The sequence below is a fragment of the Anopheles stephensi genome, chromosome 2, assembly GCF_013141755.1.
Source record: "Anopheles stephensi strain Indian chromosome 2, UCI_ANSTEP_V1.0, whole genome shotgun sequence".
Lineage (NCBI taxonomy): Eukaryota > Metazoa > Arthropoda > Insecta > Diptera > Culicidae > Anopheles > Anopheles stephensi.
Window position 1 is genome coordinate 42597554 of NC_050202.1, and position 16387 is coordinate 42613940.

Here is a 16387-nt window from a genome sequence, read left to right on the forward strand (position 1 = left end):
CCACTATCACACCCCTATCACTACCCCTGAGAATACATCAACAAGTGGTTAGTTGACTGGTTAGCTAAAAAGTCTTTGATACTTAGACTTCATATTTCTCTGCCATCAGCAGATGTTGTACAGTAGCTTGAAGGCCACAGTATTGCCATATACTGTGATCGAAAGCGATGTCGTCGGGTCATACGCACTTGTCCTGTTTTCAACAGCGTAATAATTACCCAGATTATGCCACTCGATGTCAGCTGCTGGGTCGCTCTCATCGCTGGCATTACGACGATCAACAGACAGCTCAGTTCATGTTTGTCGTTGGGTTGATGAGCAACTGCATTGACACAGCAGCACCTAGAACTATTTGGCGCCGTTTAAGAATTTAAGACCACGGGCAATCGAGTATTAAACGTCATAGAACAGCGTTAAGGCATTAAGCTTTCTTAAGCACCATTTTTAAAATCAAACAAAAACTGCTCCATGTACTCCAATTTGGTGTATCCCAGTTCGCGTTTTGATGAGCGTCTTCGTATGCGTTCATTGTAGTTAATCTTGTCCCTTAAGGTTCTTTTTTTATTAGGCACATGAGAGTTTATTGTTAGTAATAAAAGATATATATTCTGACATATGTATGTCAGACGAATTTTAGATTCATGGAATCTTTTGGTCCCTATCCGCCAGAGAATAAGATCTAGAGGCTGCGGACCTTGCTTAAACCTTAATGCAGTCCTGCAGACGACTTATGTATCATCCCTTTCTACTAGACCGATGCATCAGTTCTGGTGATTGTAGCAATCCCGGTTGTACCACTCGGCTCTGGTATCCTACAGAACACTAGTGAGAAGCTTTTCTCCAGAGCGTGCAGAATCCACAGCATCCGGAAGCTTGCTATACTCCTCTGTATCCTGTCCCAATGTTAGTATACGTTGAGTCGTAGCCGAAGGTCAGTGTTCCTGGTATGGACCCAAACCACGTCATCAATGCACCCGGAACGCTAGCACACGTGGCTATGTCAATTGTGTGGGAGAAAATACGCTGCTAACGATTGTGCACCGTTTAAAGCATCACCGCATTGCAAACTTTTGGGCGGGTGGCGATGGGAGAGGCCGATCGTCAAATGATCGGCCGCTGACACACCTGGCACCCGTGGGATTTGTTGGTTGGTGGCGGGCGCGGGAGCGTGCTGATAATGGAATAGCCGCAATTCTTCCCATTGTCTACGGTTGATCGCCAGTTGCCCATCTGGGCTGTGTGTAGCTGGGGCGCGCACATGATGATTGGGTAGTTGGGATGGCATAGGTGGTAAGGTGGCTAGGTAGTAAGCTTAAATTATGTGATAACACTCAGCCAGCTGGAATGAAGCCGTACGGTTAAAACAAACGCGCCCGGTGCAAACTACTGGCGCACGCGTTTCCGTACACAACGGGCACGCATACACATCTGTTTGCTCGCTGAAAGTAGCAACACAGCAGCGCTAATCCAGCATGATGTTGCCAGCGTAGAGAACGGATACTAAGCGCTGCCCCGTTCGTGGCGTGCCACAGAGACTAGCAGGAGCTTAGCGCGAGAGAAGAGTATGTTAGTGCTAGTCGTCGTCGTCGTCGTCGTCGTCGTTGATCTGGGAAGGGGTGTTTAGCTAGTGTTTATGCTCCAGCTGCATGGGTTGGGGCAGTGGCAGCGAGCAGCGTGTTCTGGTGACGTACGGTGACAATAACGGTGGTCACGACAACGCGGATGATGATACTCGCAGGTCGCAACTTAAAAACCTCCAGATCCAGTGCTGCTGCATTCGTTACTGGGTGGGAAGCGTTGCGAGTATACTGTGTGTGTGTGCGAGTGTGCCTCTTTTTTATCATTCACCGTCAGTCGGGTCGGTCAGTTTTTCCAATTGATAAATTCTCTAATGCGACAATCTGCTCCACCGGTGCGGACTGGACTGTCTGAATTTAGTCGTATTATGACAGTGGCAACGTGCGGTAATAAGTGTTCGCGTTCCTCCCGTATGCAAATAGACTAAAGGAAGGGAAACCCGCAGAACCGCACAGGATCGTATTAAATGTGTTTTTGTCTGCTTTAAACCTCGCAAGCTGTGCGTTGTGAAAGGATGAGCATGATAGTGAGGATTTTGAATTTTTAAATGTGATCGCGTGTGTTGATATTCTGTGGTCCAAAAGCTGTGAGGTCGTACGCTAGTTGTTCGTTAATAAGGATATAAAGTGTTGTGACCGTTCTCTTGAACATTGAACAACCACACAACAAAACTGTGTAAGTGAAGTGCCAATTTGTGCTGCCTCGAGATACTACTATTACTACTCGATTAAGGTAATTCAATTTCGCAATACTGTTGACTGTATGTACTCGTGTTTTGCGCAATGTCGCCCGCACCAGCGTATGCACAAATGGCTCGGGGGCAAAACATTGCAAACCATCGTCCGATCGGTCGGGTTGTTTTTTTTTGCGCTGCTTTTATCGACGATCGATCCCATCAGTCCCATTCGTTCTGCAAAACGTGAACAAACAACGCATCGCTGATTGTCACATTCATCCAGGTTCGTGATCCATCCACCGGAAGTGACCGTCCATTTCTGGGCGGCAGGAAACAGAACGCCGAACGGCAGCTCTGAACCCAGCTCCACCCCACCCGGCAGCACGTGATGCTTTGATTGATATAATAGCTTTGAAATGAAATGCGAAAAAAAGACAATTCCAAATTAGCTCTATTTGAATATTTGGACAATTGGGCAGGAAAAGGAAGGCGGTGGCGCTGGTCGCGCTACTCTATATCGTGCTGATGCTCGAAGAAAAACGATGACAAATTGAGATGATTGCAAATCGTTTGTTTTGGTAATAATGTGCAATTGAATTTGGGGAACGCCATCAGGGTCATTGCTTATGTGCTATGGCGTGTTTTGGGACATGTTTTGGGATATGTTTTGGGAAGAGCAACTCCATTGTGTTCTGGTTTTGCATGGGATACGTGTAATACGTGAAGGTGCCTATTAATATACATTATTTTGGTAATTTTACAAACCCATCGACAAACAGACAATTGAACAGTCTAGCAAGGTGTTATTTAGAACTTTTCAGAATGTACACAACAATGTGTTTCGTGATGAATTTGCGTTCCTTGTTAAAACGCCTATTGCCAAGGAACCAAATTTAATGATAACCTTCTATTGCTTTGTAACACTTTTTTCTAATGCAATTTTTCTTTTTTTTCTCTAACGCACGTGGCTGGCGGAAAATGTCCACATGTGTAGCAGCGCCTAGAGTGTGTGTTGACACGTTAACTGTTGACACACATGCTATTTTCTTTGCTAATATGCTTCCAGCCATTAATTACGCCTATTGTTAAATGAAAGCACTTTTATGATCGGAAATGGCACATTTGGTGGCGTTACTATCCCATTAAGCTATCCCCCATACATAGTAAGGCGCCGAAAGCAAGACAAAGCTGTGTGTTTATTTAATTAACGACTGTTTTCTTGTTTAAACAGTCTTTGCAAGTGACATATTTTTGGCCCACGATCACATCATCTTGAGAGGAAGAAGCTGTGTTTGGGTTATCACAAACGATTCCGTTGCTGAGTAGACGCCCTCCTCTCATGCAAGCATCGGTGGTTCAGTGGTAGAATGCTCGCCTGCCACGCGGGCGGCCCGGGTTCGATTCCCGGCCGATGCAGTCGCGATTTCATTTTTTTTATTAATGCTGGTGGGTTCCTATGTTTTGGTAGTGATGGTTCAACTCAGAGTATTTATTCTTCGGTAGTATTTTATTTGTATGTTAAATAGATAATTCGAATGGCAGTTCGTGAGAGACTTTATCAATTAACCGCAAAAATAGATTGCATTTCATTGAGCTATCTCTCTTAACCCTCATGATCAGTAGCTATTTTTCTTGGCTAATGTGCCTCTGAAGTCCCTTCGCTCGACGAAGCGACCATCAGTGTGAAGATATTGTATATATCTAAATATTGATGAGTCACATGGTCGGCTTTGCCCCAAACATGGACGACTAGTTTTGTGTACGGATATGCATCATGCCAAGGATTATTCGCCGTCGAGATGAATTCTTTGACGCTGGATCATGGATTCACAACGATTGTAGCCACCAGTTAGTTTTTATGCAACATTAGAAGAGTCGTACCACGCTGTTGGGTTGCCGGAAACTATCCCTCTTTCTACGTTTTTGCCCTCGAATTTGAACCTCGAAGCGAATTTAACCGGTTGCAAGAATGTGCCACACTGTTTCTAATATCTCGAAATTAATGTTTGTACTTAAAATGGGCTTGCTAGTTCCTTGCTTGGCACAGGGACATCGACCGAATGACATAGAAGTTGTATATTTTGTTATTGCATGTGTTAGAGTGCTAGATCTTAACATGAGAGAGAGGATCATGCTGTAGATCATTTGTTGTACACACTTTGCCGTAAATTATGTGACTATGTGACAAAATCGGTTCTAACACGTTGGAATAATCTATTGGTGTAGAACAGGAAGGTCATGTTACATGTTTAGTTAAAAAAAAACACCAGTAATTTGTGATTGGCTATTTTCCATATTGTACAAAAGATGTCGTGGGAAACTGAAATGTCACTCGCTGGAAATCTAAGTGAACAAAAAAAAAAAAAAACATTCCTGCCCTAATAGCATGCAATAACAACACACGGAACGGTGGCAAGTCGAGTTGTGTAGCAGGTGATGCGGTGTAGCGATTTATCAGCCGAGAAGCTCACCCTCGAGAACGTGACTATAATAGCATTCTTCTGTGAGCGGTTCGGATCCATATCGGGGTCCGCTAGTGACTTCGCAGCGAAGGACAATGCAACCGAAAGCGGCAGGTGATGATCACTGTTGGTTCCGGGCCACATAATCGCGCCACCGAGCGAGGTGTAATAATTGTGCACGATCGCTGATCAAGCGCGACGAATTTTCTGTGTCAAGTTCTGAGTGCTTGGCTGAATGTCACCTGCGCGACACCTTCAAAGTTATCTGCGGGTCGATTCGCGGATGATTCGAAATCGTGTGCTTGAGTAACGCAAGTGTGTGTACCTTTATGTTACAGAGATTTCGACATTCGACAGAATGAGGGACCTTCAGCCTCAGAATGGCATTGAGAAAGTATCGGAGAAGCGTGACGAGCTGCCAGCGAAGGAGAAGAAAAGTCCGTCCTCTTTGCGAGAAAAGTATCTGTACTTTAAACGCAACATAACCGTCGAACCCATGCTGGCGTGCTACATCATGCCCAGCGTGCTAGCTGGGCTGGCCACCCAGAACCTGAACCTTGAGAAAGCGTGTCGAGTGAATCTGGCCTACGGTGATGAGATCTGCGATGCACTGACCCGGCGTGACACAGCAAACTACACGCAGTAAGTATGGGGTCATATGGTGTGTGTGTGTGTGTGTGTGTGTGTGTGTGTGTGTGTGTGTGTGTGTGTGTGTTGGAGTGTTTTCTAATGTCTCTTCCATACGATCGTGATCACAGCGAGGAAGAAATGGTCCAGCACCTGGTCGCGAAAATGGCCGGCTGGAAGACGGTGTTACAGAGTGCATTGCCCTGTATGTTGATACTGTTCTGGGGTTCATGGAGCGATCGTCACGGTCGGCGGAAGCCCTGCATGTTGATACCGATCATCGGCGAGTTTATGACCGCGATCGGGTTAATTCTGTGCACGTACTTCGAAAAGGTTCCGATGGAGGTGGCCGGCATAACGGAAGCCCTGTTTCCTGCGCTGACCGGCGGTTGGTTCACGATGTTCATGGGCGTCTTCAGCTACATTGCCGACGTGACCACGACCGAGGAACGGACGTTGCGCATCGGAATAGTGAACCTATGCTTTTCCTTGGGCGTTCCCATCGGTATGGCCTTCAGCGGGATCCTTTTAAAGTGAGTCAACGTGTGGTCTAACCGGAGCATAGCAGCGTGACGACCACCTGACACTACCTTTTTCGTTTTTCGCTCAACAGACAGATCGGCTTCTACGGCGTGTTCTCCATATCGGCCTCCCTCTACCTGGTAGCGTTCTTTTACGGTGCGTTCGTCGTGAAGGAGGTGGACATAGTGAACGAAAAGCAGCGCTTGCGAGCGAAGGAAAAGGGACTGCTGGCCGACTTCTTCGATCGCGAGCACGTGCTGGAGACGTTCCGGGTGGCGTTTAAGATCGGCGAACGGCAGCGTCGTCTGCGCGTGATCATGCTGATGATAGTGGTGATGGTCGTGATTGGTCCACTCCACGGTAAGTACGACACGGGGAATATTCGGTGCCCAAGGGTCGTCCCCACGTCGTCACTGTCCCCTAGCTCCGAACGCAAGATCACGGAAGCCAGAAATTAGCCTTGATTAGACAACAAACATCGTCCGGGGAATCTGTACTCAGAAGTCTGTACGAGTTCAAGGTCTAGCTGGCGAGTGGATAATGCTCTGGTCCCCATGATCTTTGCGCACTAGTACGGTACAAACTAGTCAACCAAGCACCACTTCTGTTTTTTTGCAGGAGAGATGGCGGTAATTTATCTATTCACACGCTACCGGTTCAACTGGAGTGAGGTAGAGTTTAGCTTCTTCTCCACGTACGGCATGCTGACCGGGCTGATTGGGACGCTCTTTTCCGTCGGTGTGTTTTCACACATGCTCAAAATAGACGACGCACTGATTGGCGTTATGTCATGCATGTCGAAGATACTGTCGAGCTTTGTGTACGCGTTTGCGGTCACCACCTGGCAGCTTTACCTGGGTAAGTAAAAAAAAACACAAGTGAACCGATTAGTACAGACATGATTGGTAGGGAAATGGAGCAAATTGGGGAAGTAGAGCAATTATACATCATTTTGTCTAACTACACTGGCCTTGTGTGCATGTGCAATGGTTTTACTAATGTGCACCGCTATGAGATCTCTTATTCAGTGTAGTTAGAACGATTTTAAGTTGAAGTTTCTGAACACATATGGCACTCTTTTCCAGATCTATCTAGTTCTGCTACTCATAAGAACGTTTCTCGAGCTTCTGTCGGCGTTAAATACGAATAACAATAGTTACAGATTTTGCAAACGTGCCATGTATAATAAACAAGATATTCGTTTCAACCGCTAACCGTGAAACCGTTTTAAACATCAATGATCTGTGATAATGGCCATGATGCTGCCTTCACGCTGACTTCTAAAAAACTTGTCTTATTGAAATGGAACATCCTGGGATGAACAATAGAATAAGATCACTTATATATCCGATCTTCAACCATTTCACCCATTTTAATAAATATATTAAAATTTCGAAGGAGTATCATCAATATTTTGACGCTATTTTCCATTGTTTGTTTGTAAATAAAACAAACAAATCTTTGATAAGAAAAAATAAATTAAAAAGACACTTTGCCATTAAAACTCTCTAACTATGTAATTGTATCATTTTCCTAAAATCTTCAACTGAATTTTACAAAAACAAATTACATCAATTGATTGAACATCGTCATCACAATCTCAATTTTACGATGTAAAAAAATTAACTGGTCTCATTCTTTTGTCCGACTCGGTATGTTTTCATTCTGTCCTTTTCCATTAACATAAATACACCTTTTGACCTATTTTGAGTAACTTTTCGACTGCTACATTAGATACAGTGTAGGTGTTTGGGGCCTTTGCCGACTGCTACATCAGATACAGTGTAGGTGTTTGGGGCCTTTGGGACATCGTAAAAATTAGAACAAAATCAATGCTTTTCCCTCTAATTTCCATTAAATTTGATAGTTAAAAAAAGTCACGTTTCCGACTGTAAAAATAGACTACATGTGCTGATAGATTTTGATGTTGTTAGATTAAAAAATCAAGCACTTAAAACGGACAAAACCTTTATTTTGATTTATGATGCTCATCAAGTTGTTTGTAAGATAATGTTGATGAATCTTTGAGTCTCGGCACGGAATGCTGTGAAACTGCATCACCTTTCGCCCTGTGGCTTGGGAATTGATATGTCATAAACTGAAAAAGTGAAAAATACAATAAAGCAGCACAAGTTAAATAAAAATTATTTAATCTCTTTGAAGCATTTAGATTTAATTTTTAAATCCATGACTTTATTCAGTTTGCAATTAAGTTTTCAACTTACAATTTATTTACTAACCACGATCATAATGATTTATAGTACAATTGTATGTTTTGGATTATTATTTAGGTTTCTAAGTGACTAAGTTCCCACTTCCATTTTTTGTGATCAAGATGAGAGAGATTGCACTCACGTGTATAAAGTTCGGAAAGACTGATTGCAGCAGCTTGCTCTTTGCTTATATTGAAATAAAATTAACACTTGATCAAGCTTTATGAAGGCTACAGGGTAGAGATTGAACATTCATAGAACTTGGTGATGCAGATTCATAAGATATTCGTTAGCTATTTAAAAGAGTGCGGTAACGTCTCACATGATCTTCAAACAGCAGCAGCAACATTTAAAAAAACATTTAACAATCTGTTTGCAGGCCCCATCGTGGAAATGCTCAATGGTACCTCCTTCATTTCGATGCGCTCGATCGCGTCGAAGCTCGTCGCAAGCGATGAACTCGGCAAAGTAAACTCGCTCTTCGGTGTGGCCGAGGCGTTGATGCCACTGGTGTACGCCCCACTGTACACCACCGTCTACTCGCTGTCCATCAACGTGCTGCCGGGAGCATTTTTCCTGCTAGGGGGCGCTCTCACCTCTCCAGCGGTAGTGATTTTTCTGTGAGTAATTCGCGCGCGCTTCTGTGCGATCGAAAGAGAGAGAGAGAGAGAGAGAGAGAGAGAGAGAGAGAGAGCGAACGATCGTTTTGTCGCGAAAAGCACGCATTGCCGGTGTTGACGTTGTTATCTCCAATTCCAGCTGGATGTATCGCGTGCACAGGCGCGAGGCACGAGAACTAGCGGAAGAAAAGCGTGCCGAGGACAAGTACCGACAGCTGGACGACAGTGCCGAAAGCAACGGGTGTCGTACGATCGGGACGGAACCGCTGGAACGGAAGCGAACCGTGCGGCCCGATTATGGTACGGGAATCGCTAATGCTGCCTTTGAGGATGAGAATGTGATTGCAGGAAGGCAGGATAAACAACACCACCCAATGACGACGCCAATGACGACGGCGGTGAACCAATCGAAACTGTGATACTGTCGCTGGATCAAATACATGAAACAGATTTAGATGTAGTATATGTGTGTGGATGTGTGTGTGTGTAAATACAATGGAAGTTGAATGTATTAACCGTTTTTGCTTCTAGTGTGAAGTGGATTTTATTTATTGGCTAGCTTGACGACGACTTGGGATTTCGGAGCGGTAGTAAACCACCGACCGACCGACCGAGTGGCGTTACCAACGGCAAGTGGTAAGCTTACACTAATCGTTCACTGGAATTCGACTCTGAAGCTTACGATGCAAATTGCATTTTCAGTCGGATTAGTCTGTGATTAGCGATAGTGGTGGCTCGTAGAGTGCTGTTCAAGCGGTCCACTGAGTAGTGTTGGTGGTATTAGCGCGGTTTGCAGATAACATATCTCGATAAGTGATGCGTACTACTACTGCAAGGCAGTGATAAGCCGAGCTGGAGCCATGCATTGAGACTGTGTGTGTGCTTTACGCTCTACGTGCGGGAGCGGAGTAATCCTCGCCGATCGGTTTGAAGTACCCAAGCTCGCTCGTCCAAGTGGCAAAAAGCTGCGATCAAACGGCATTGCACGAACATATTAGGTGCAACGCACGGAAAGTTCTCCGACAGTTGATCGAGCAAAGTTGAGTTGTGCGGAGGCAAAAAGCGACTGCACCCTAAAGCTGCGGGTGCGCGATTACCATTCCGTGGTCAGTTCCTGGACGGTGCGTGGTCGGTCTGGTCGGTTGTTGTAGCCATACCGGCGAAATAATATGTGATTTTAATACCGAATAGTTAGTGTTGTGCTACTGTGTTGCCGCCAGCATTGGGGCTAAGCTAATTGCGCAATATCATACGGCGTGGCAGTGTAACGAAAGCGTTCGCATACCGACGATCGGTCGGCAGACGGCTAGTTGAGTGTGTGCGCAGTGCGATCAGTTTGTACGATCGATTGTACCATACCGGGCCGCTGGCAGAAGGTACCGGAAAATGAAGGTAAGTGTACGGAGTAAGTGAACGAAAGGGAAATAGGTACCGATCGATCGATCGAACGGTCGGCGAGTCTTTCGTGACTTGAATATCCGGTCGAATGGTTGTGGTGCGGGTGCTTTTACCTTCCACTCTATGGCACGTGGGGCGAATTGTAGCCCTCGTTTTGATCGATTTCTGCACATTCATTGGTATTAAGAGGGAAGCATCAGCATGACCTTCACATGCAGCAGCATCTCGCGAGAGAATGACGCAAATTTGTGATAGGGATTTTTGAATTCTCACCACGGACGGAAAGATCGGATTAGACTGTTGCTTCAAAGATTCACCGACACGCTTGCAAAATATGGTCCCGTTCGCAATGATAATCATCGAGTGCATCATGGGCAGATAAATGGTTCACCGGTGTTGTTGTAAAAGTAGCAAGTCAAATATTTATTTGTCATCATTGCTTAATTGTTAGCCATTATCTAATCGGCCATTTTTGGTAGCTTGGTAGTGGTACGGTTTAATTAGTACGCCCTATTAAGCTTGAACAGTATCTGTGTGTAAAATTTCCCCTTTGTATTACCACCGATATTACACTAAAGCCATTTGGCCATAACCTCTGTTCGTGCCGCACGCCACCACGTGACTCGCTGGCAAAGTCATTGTTTGCATTTGGTTGTTGATTATGATCACTCGTGTACTGGTGTAGTAGAGAGGTGAACATTATTTTAAATATGAGATTTCAACAACTTTTCCGTTTCCAGGTATTTGCATACCTTCTTTGCCTGTGGGGATGGTATGCGGGAGCATCCCTGGCTATACCGCAGGCGGTAGTGCAGCGTGATGAGCTTACCGAGGAGCAGATGGCAACGACCCTGGAGCAGTACGATCAGGACGTGCGCTATCACTGCAACATCAATGCGCTAGCAAACTGGAATGTGGCGACTGATACGGAGAATGAGTACTTCCAGGAAGTACAGGTACGTTGAGAGTTGAATAATTAAATTGACAACATAAACCGTTATATGCTTCTCCTCCACACACACACAGAACAATGTATCTCTGGAGTATGCAAAATTCCGCACGGAATACTACGAACAGTACTTTAAGAGCGCCAACGTGGACAGGTATAAGAGCGAAAAGATTCGCAAACAGCTGCGATTGCTGAAAGATCTAGGGACAGCCGCCCTGCCGGCCGAAAAGTTGGCCACACTGAACCGTGTGTTGCGGAAAATGGACACCGCCTATCAGCTTGCCGAGGTGTGTCCGTATACGAATCAGCAGTGTGGCCCGAGTGACGCGAAATGGACACTTGATCCGGAGCTGGAGAAGGTGTTGGCCGAATCGGGCGATTACGATGAGCTGGAGTACGTGTGGCGACGCTGGCGCGAAGAATCGGGCAAGAAGATGCGCTCGGATTATAAGGACTATGTGCAGTTGGTAAATGAGGCAGCTAAACTGAACGGGTACGAGGATTATGGTGCCTTGTGGCGTTCGAAGTACGACGATGCGCAGCTACGGGACACGCTCGAGCGGCTCTGGAGAGAGGTCGAACCGTTGTACGATGAGCTGCACAGCTACGTGCGGTACCGGCTGTTCGAGCTGTACGGTGATCGTATGGATCCGGCGAACCCCATGATTCCGGCCCATCTGCTCGGCAACATGTGGGCCCAATCGTGGGCCAATATGTACGATCGACTGAAGCCGTTTCCGAACGCAAGCCTGGTCGATGTGACGGCAAAAATGAAAGAGCTAAGCTACAACGCCACGAAAATGTTTGAAATGTCGGACGAATTCTACCAGAGCATGGGCTTGCCGAGCAGCGCAATGAGCTACGGGCCGAAGGCGGTGATTGTGAAACCACCGCAGAAGATCGTTTGCCACGCGTCGGCATGGGATTTCTGCGACGGAGAAGATTTCCGCATCAAGATGTGCACGAACGTTAACATGGAGGACTTTGTGACGGTGCATCACGAGATGGGACACATCATGTACTACATACTGTACAAGGATCAACCTTTCCTGTTCCGTACCGGGGCAACGCCAGCGTTCCACGAAGCGGTCGGCGATACGATCGCCCTGTCGGTGGCCACACCGAACCATCTGCGCAAGGTAGGTTTGCTGGACGAGTACGAGGACAGCCAGGCGGACAATGTGAACGCGCTGTTTGAGATGGCACTGGAACGGGTGGCATTTCTGCCGTTCGGCTATCTGATCGATATGTGGCGCTGGGATGTATTCAGCGGCGCTGTGAACGAAACCGAATGGAACGCACACTGGTGGAAGCTGCGCGAAAAGTACCAGAAGGTGTATGCGCCGGTTCCGCGTTCGGAGGACGATTTCGACCCCGGTGCAAAGTATCATATTCCGGCCAGCTCGCAGTACATCGCGTACTTTTTAGCACACATTCTGGAGTTTCAGTTCTATCGTGCACTGTGCATCGAGGCGGGTCAGTACGATCCGACGCAAAAGTCTACCCAACCGCTGCACAAGTGTGATTTTTACAACAGCAAAGCGGCTGGCGATAAGCTGCGTGAAGGGCTTTCCCTTGGCTACAGTGAAGATTGGCAAGATGCGCTTGAGAAGCTGACGGGAGAGCGGGAGATTAGTGGCCAAGCGCTGTTGGAATACTTTGCACCGTTGTATGAGTTTTTGAAGGCGGAAAATCGAAAGTTTAAAGCGGCGGACATGAAAAACATTGTTGACCGGTACAGTGATCAGTACTCGGTGGCATGCAATAGGCAGGTGAAGGCACAGTACGCCACGCAGGTCAATGTTGGCAATCCCGAGCTACAGCAACAGCTGACCGAAGTACTGGCCGAAAACACGCAATTCGTGCTGGACAACTACAATCGCTACTTTGCCGACGTTAATCCGCAGGACTTTTCCGCGGAACCTATGTTGAGCCGGCAGCTGACGTTTTTGACGCAAATTGCGATCAACAAGCTTCCGTCCCAGGATCTGGCTAAGGTGAGTTGGGTCATTTGTTTCCGTCTCTGTTTGTTAAATTCTAACGATACATTGCTTTACCCTCTTCTGCAGCTACAAAACGCTCTGGGTAGAATGCAGAACACCTACAGCAGCGCAACGATTTGTCCGTTCGCTGATCAGCAGTGTACTGAGGGGAAACTATCACTGGATCCCGAGCTGTACGAAATTATGGCCAAGTCCGAGAACTACGATGAGCTACAGTACGTATGGCAGGAATGGCGGCGCAGCACGGGACGCAACATGAAACGCGACTACATGGACTATGTGGAGCTGATGAATCGGGCCGCTCGGCTCGGTGGCTTCGAAGACATGGGAGCGTTGTGGCGATCGTCATTCGAGCAGGAGGACTTTGTGGAACACATGAAGCGTCTTTGGGACGAGCTGAAGCCTTTCTACTCTGAGTTGCATCGGTATGTACGCCGCAAACTGAAAGCGCTCTATGGAGAGCGAATGAACGACGCCAATGGCAATATCCCGGCCCATCTGCTCGGTAACATGTGGGGTCAGTCGTGGGTGAATCTGTACGACCGAACGAAACCCTTCGCAAACACGGTTGACTTGGACATAACGGAAGCCTTAAAGACGAAGAACTATACCACTCGGCAGTTATACGAGATTGCAAACGATTTTTATGTCGGACTCGGTCTGCCCGACAACAGCATGAGCTACGACACCGAGCTGGGTGCGATGATAGAGAAGCCGACGGACGGGCGCATCGTGACGTGCCATGCGTCCGCGTGGGACTTTTGCGATCGGAAGGATTTCCGCATCAAAATGTGCACGCGCATGAATATGGAGGACTTTGTGACGATTCACCACGAGATGGGCCACATTAACTACTACATACTGTACAAGGATCAGCCGGTGACGTTGCGCAGCGGTGCAAATCCGGGCTTTCACGAGGCGGTCGGTGATACGATATCGCTATCGGTGGCCACGCCGAAGCACTTTGAAAAGATTGGCCTGCTGCAGGGCTACAACGATACGTACGAGGAGAACATCAATGCGCTGTATCAGAAGGCGCTCGATCGTGTAGCGTTCCTACCGTTTGGGTTGCTGATCGATATGTGGCGTTGGGAGATTTTCGAAGGAAATCTGGAGTATGACCGTTGGAACGAGCGTTGGTGGGAACTGCGGGAAGAGTATCAGAAGGTCGCGGCTCCAATTGCAAGGGATAGTGACGATTTTGACCCAGGAGCAAAGTACCACGTTCCTTACGATAGCCAGTACGTGTCGTACTTCATTGCGCACATCCTGGACCTGCAGCTGCATAGGGCGCTCTGTAAGGCAGCCGGTCAGTATGATCCGAATGATGCGGCCAAACCACTGCACAAGTGCGATATCGACGGATCGCGCGCTGCTGGCGATCTGTTGCGAGCGGGACTTTCGCTTGGCCGATCGGTACACTGGTCGAAAGCATTGAAAGCCATGACGGGTGAGACGGAACTGCGCACGGATGCGCTGCTGGAATACTACAAACCATTATACGAATTTTTGAAGGAGGAAAACGCGAATGCTGGAACTGCTCGTATGGCATCCGCGTCGATCAGTCTACTGTTGGCGGCTTGTGTGTTGTTTGTGTTGAAATTGTGTTAGGACTGTTTTGATAATATTTTTTATTGTTGCATTCCGTTTGTATTGTTAAAAAGTGTTTGATTTTCTGTTTTCCGTTTTCATCTTACCATAAGCAAATTGCGAGTGGGAAAGAAGCTCATTGGTAAAAATATACTTTCTTATCGCAAGGGGCTGCGATAAGTGTTTGGTGCCAATGTCCGCGAAAGGCGCGACGCTACGCAGTACGCTAAAGTGGTCGTGTATTGTGCTGGTCAGTGAACGCCAATTGATAGATAACAATGTTAAATTACTTGCAGCGGTGCTGCACGTTCAGGAGGAGGAGTCTTATTAGCGTTCGTGCGGAACATTGTTGTTGTTCTTGTTGCACGTTTTGCTGAAAGTTTGGTTAAAAAAAACAAGTGTGCCGTGAGACTGGGACGCTTAAAATGGACTGATGTGAGATGATAAAATGTATAAATAAAAACTGAAACTGTTTTAAGATTGAATGTGCAGCTCAACGATATCAAATAAACTGGGCACGAAAATATTGTTTATTATTTTATTCCGAAAGCTGTGTCTCTTACCTGGAGTTTTGGTGTGCCATTTCTAACATTGCTGCTATTGTTAACTGGACTGAATTTAATTTTGGTGCGGTTCGGTGGCTGATCTTCACTCGGCAGGACCAGGGATCCAAACGGAGCCTCCCCGTAAGCAAGATTGACTATCCAGCTACGGGTACAGTCAAATTACAAACAGCCAGAAATGGCAGTGGCAGGCCAAGACCGTTCGAGGCTGTAGGGTCAAGGAAGAAGAAGACGGTATTAGCGATTCCTAACCGCGGGAACCAGAATTGATTTAATCACTGAGTAGAGTGAGCGGTCACCAAGGTCTTCATCGTTATTTAGATAGACTCGTTGCCTAAGTGCTCTTATTGTTCTAGATGCCTTATAATCCAAAACAACACCACGATTTAGGGAACACATCATCGAAAGGGACTGTAGAAGCTAGAATAGTAAAGGAGCTAGAAATTAAAATAGCAAGTGATCAGATATTAGGTATCAGTGCTTAGGAGCTATGCCTGATCGACCAAGAGACTTAGTAATCGCAGATGCTTCGCCTTCAAAAAGTGATTGTCGTCCAAGGGACATTAACTACAAGGAGACTTCGTAATTGAAGAGAATTTATCTACCAAGTACCTCTTCGTCCAAAACTCGCTACCAAGGGCTTTAGTATTCGAAGAGTTTCGGTTGTCCAAGTTTAATTGGGATTTATCTTAAAAAATACCTTTTCTTTCATCGGGATTTCCTCGTTTAAGGGAGTTCTTCGTCCGGAAAACATTTTCTTCAAATGAACATAGTAGTACTAGTAGTTGAGGTTGTCCAATTCTCAACTATTAAGAGATCTTATCAAAGTCGATCGATTATAGAGAGACCTCGTCTAACAAGCGTCGAAAAGGCATAATTTACCGAGAATCCCCGTCATTCAAAGGACGTTTCGCCCACCAAGAGGTGTCTTAGTCGAAAGGAGCTAATCTACCAACGAACTTCGGAGACGATGTGATCTCGTCTTCCAAGGGGTTCAATCAAACAAGAGCTCTTGACGTCGAATATTCCTTATCTATCAAGTGACATTCTTTCCGTGCAAATCCCATTGAATCCGTCTTACTGAATGCAGGACTATCTGTCTTGCTACGGGTAAAATCAACTCAGAGCTAGCCAGAAATGGCATGCCGAGACCTTTCGAGGTTGTAGTGCTAATGAAGAAGAAAAA

The 16387-nt window shown here is 46.4% G+C and overlaps 2 protein-coding genes and 1 non-coding gene across 4 annotated transcripts; all 3 read left to right on the plus strand.

The window, feature by feature from the left end:
- Positions 1-1533: 1533 nt before the first annotated feature.
- On the plus strand, positions 1534-9217 carry LOC118507475 (solute carrier family 46 member 3-like). Its single transcript, XM_036045982.1, has 7 exons — positions 1534-2310; positions 5055-5358; positions 5475-5876; positions 5957-6225; positions 6484-6723; positions 8458-8698; positions 8838-9217. Exons 2-7 carry the CDS (start codon positions 5075-5077, stop codon positions 9115-9117), a joined length of 1716 nt encoding a protein of 571 aa, XP_035901875.1. The 5' UTR covers positions 1534-2310; positions 5055-5074; the 3' UTR covers positions 9118-9217.
- On the plus strand, positions 3600-3670 carry Trnag-gcc. The gene has a single exon. It is a non-coding gene; the product is annotated as a tRNA-Gly (tRNA).
- Positions 9218-9662: 445 nt separating the features above from the next.
- On the plus strand, positions 9663-15162 carry LOC118507469 (angiotensin-converting enzyme-like). 2 transcript variants are annotated; one of them, XM_036045971.1, is made up of 4 exons: positions 9663-10090; positions 10837-11052; positions 11123-13042; positions 13115-15162. In XM_036045971.1, exons 1-4 carry the CDS (start codon positions 10085-10087, stop codon positions 14657-14659), a joined length of 3687 nt encoding a protein of 1228 aa, XP_035901864.1. In that variant the 5' UTR covers positions 9663-10084; the 3' UTR covers positions 14660-15162. The 2 variants fall into 2 exon arrangements, with proteins under 2 accessions (XP_035901864.1, XP_035901863.1); XM_036045970.1 differs by lacking the exon at positions 9663-10090 and adding an exon at positions 10743-10769.
- The last annotated feature ends 1225 nt before the right edge of the window (positions 15163-16387 follow it).

What these genes read in the sequence shown, in the direction of transcription:
- LOC118507475 (XM_036045982.1), top strand. Translation starts at nt 5,075, where the DNA reads ATGAGGGACCTTCAGCCTCAGAATGGCATTGAGAAAGTATCGGAGAAG. An exon ending in TTCAGCGGGATCCTTTTAAA is followed by an intron (nt 5,877 to 5,956) that starts GTGAGTCAACGT and finishes TTCGCTCAACAG; the next exon opens with ACAGATCGGCTTCTACGGCG. An exon ending in CGTGATTGGTCCACTCCACG is followed by an intron (nt 6,226 to 6,483) that starts GTAAGTACGACA and finishes GTTTTTTTGCAG; the next exon opens with GAGAGATGGCGGTAATTTAT.
- LOC118507469 (XM_036045970.1), top strand. An exon ending in AGTACTTCCAGGAAGTACAG is followed by an intron (nt 11,053 to 11,122) that starts GTACGTTGAGAG and finishes ACACACACACAG; the next exon opens with AACAATGTATCTCTGGAGTA. An exon ending in CGTCCCAGGATCTGGCTAAG is followed by an intron (nt 13,043 to 13,114) that starts GTGAGTTGGGTC and finishes CCTCTTCTGCAG; the next exon opens with CTACAAAACGCTCTGGGTAG.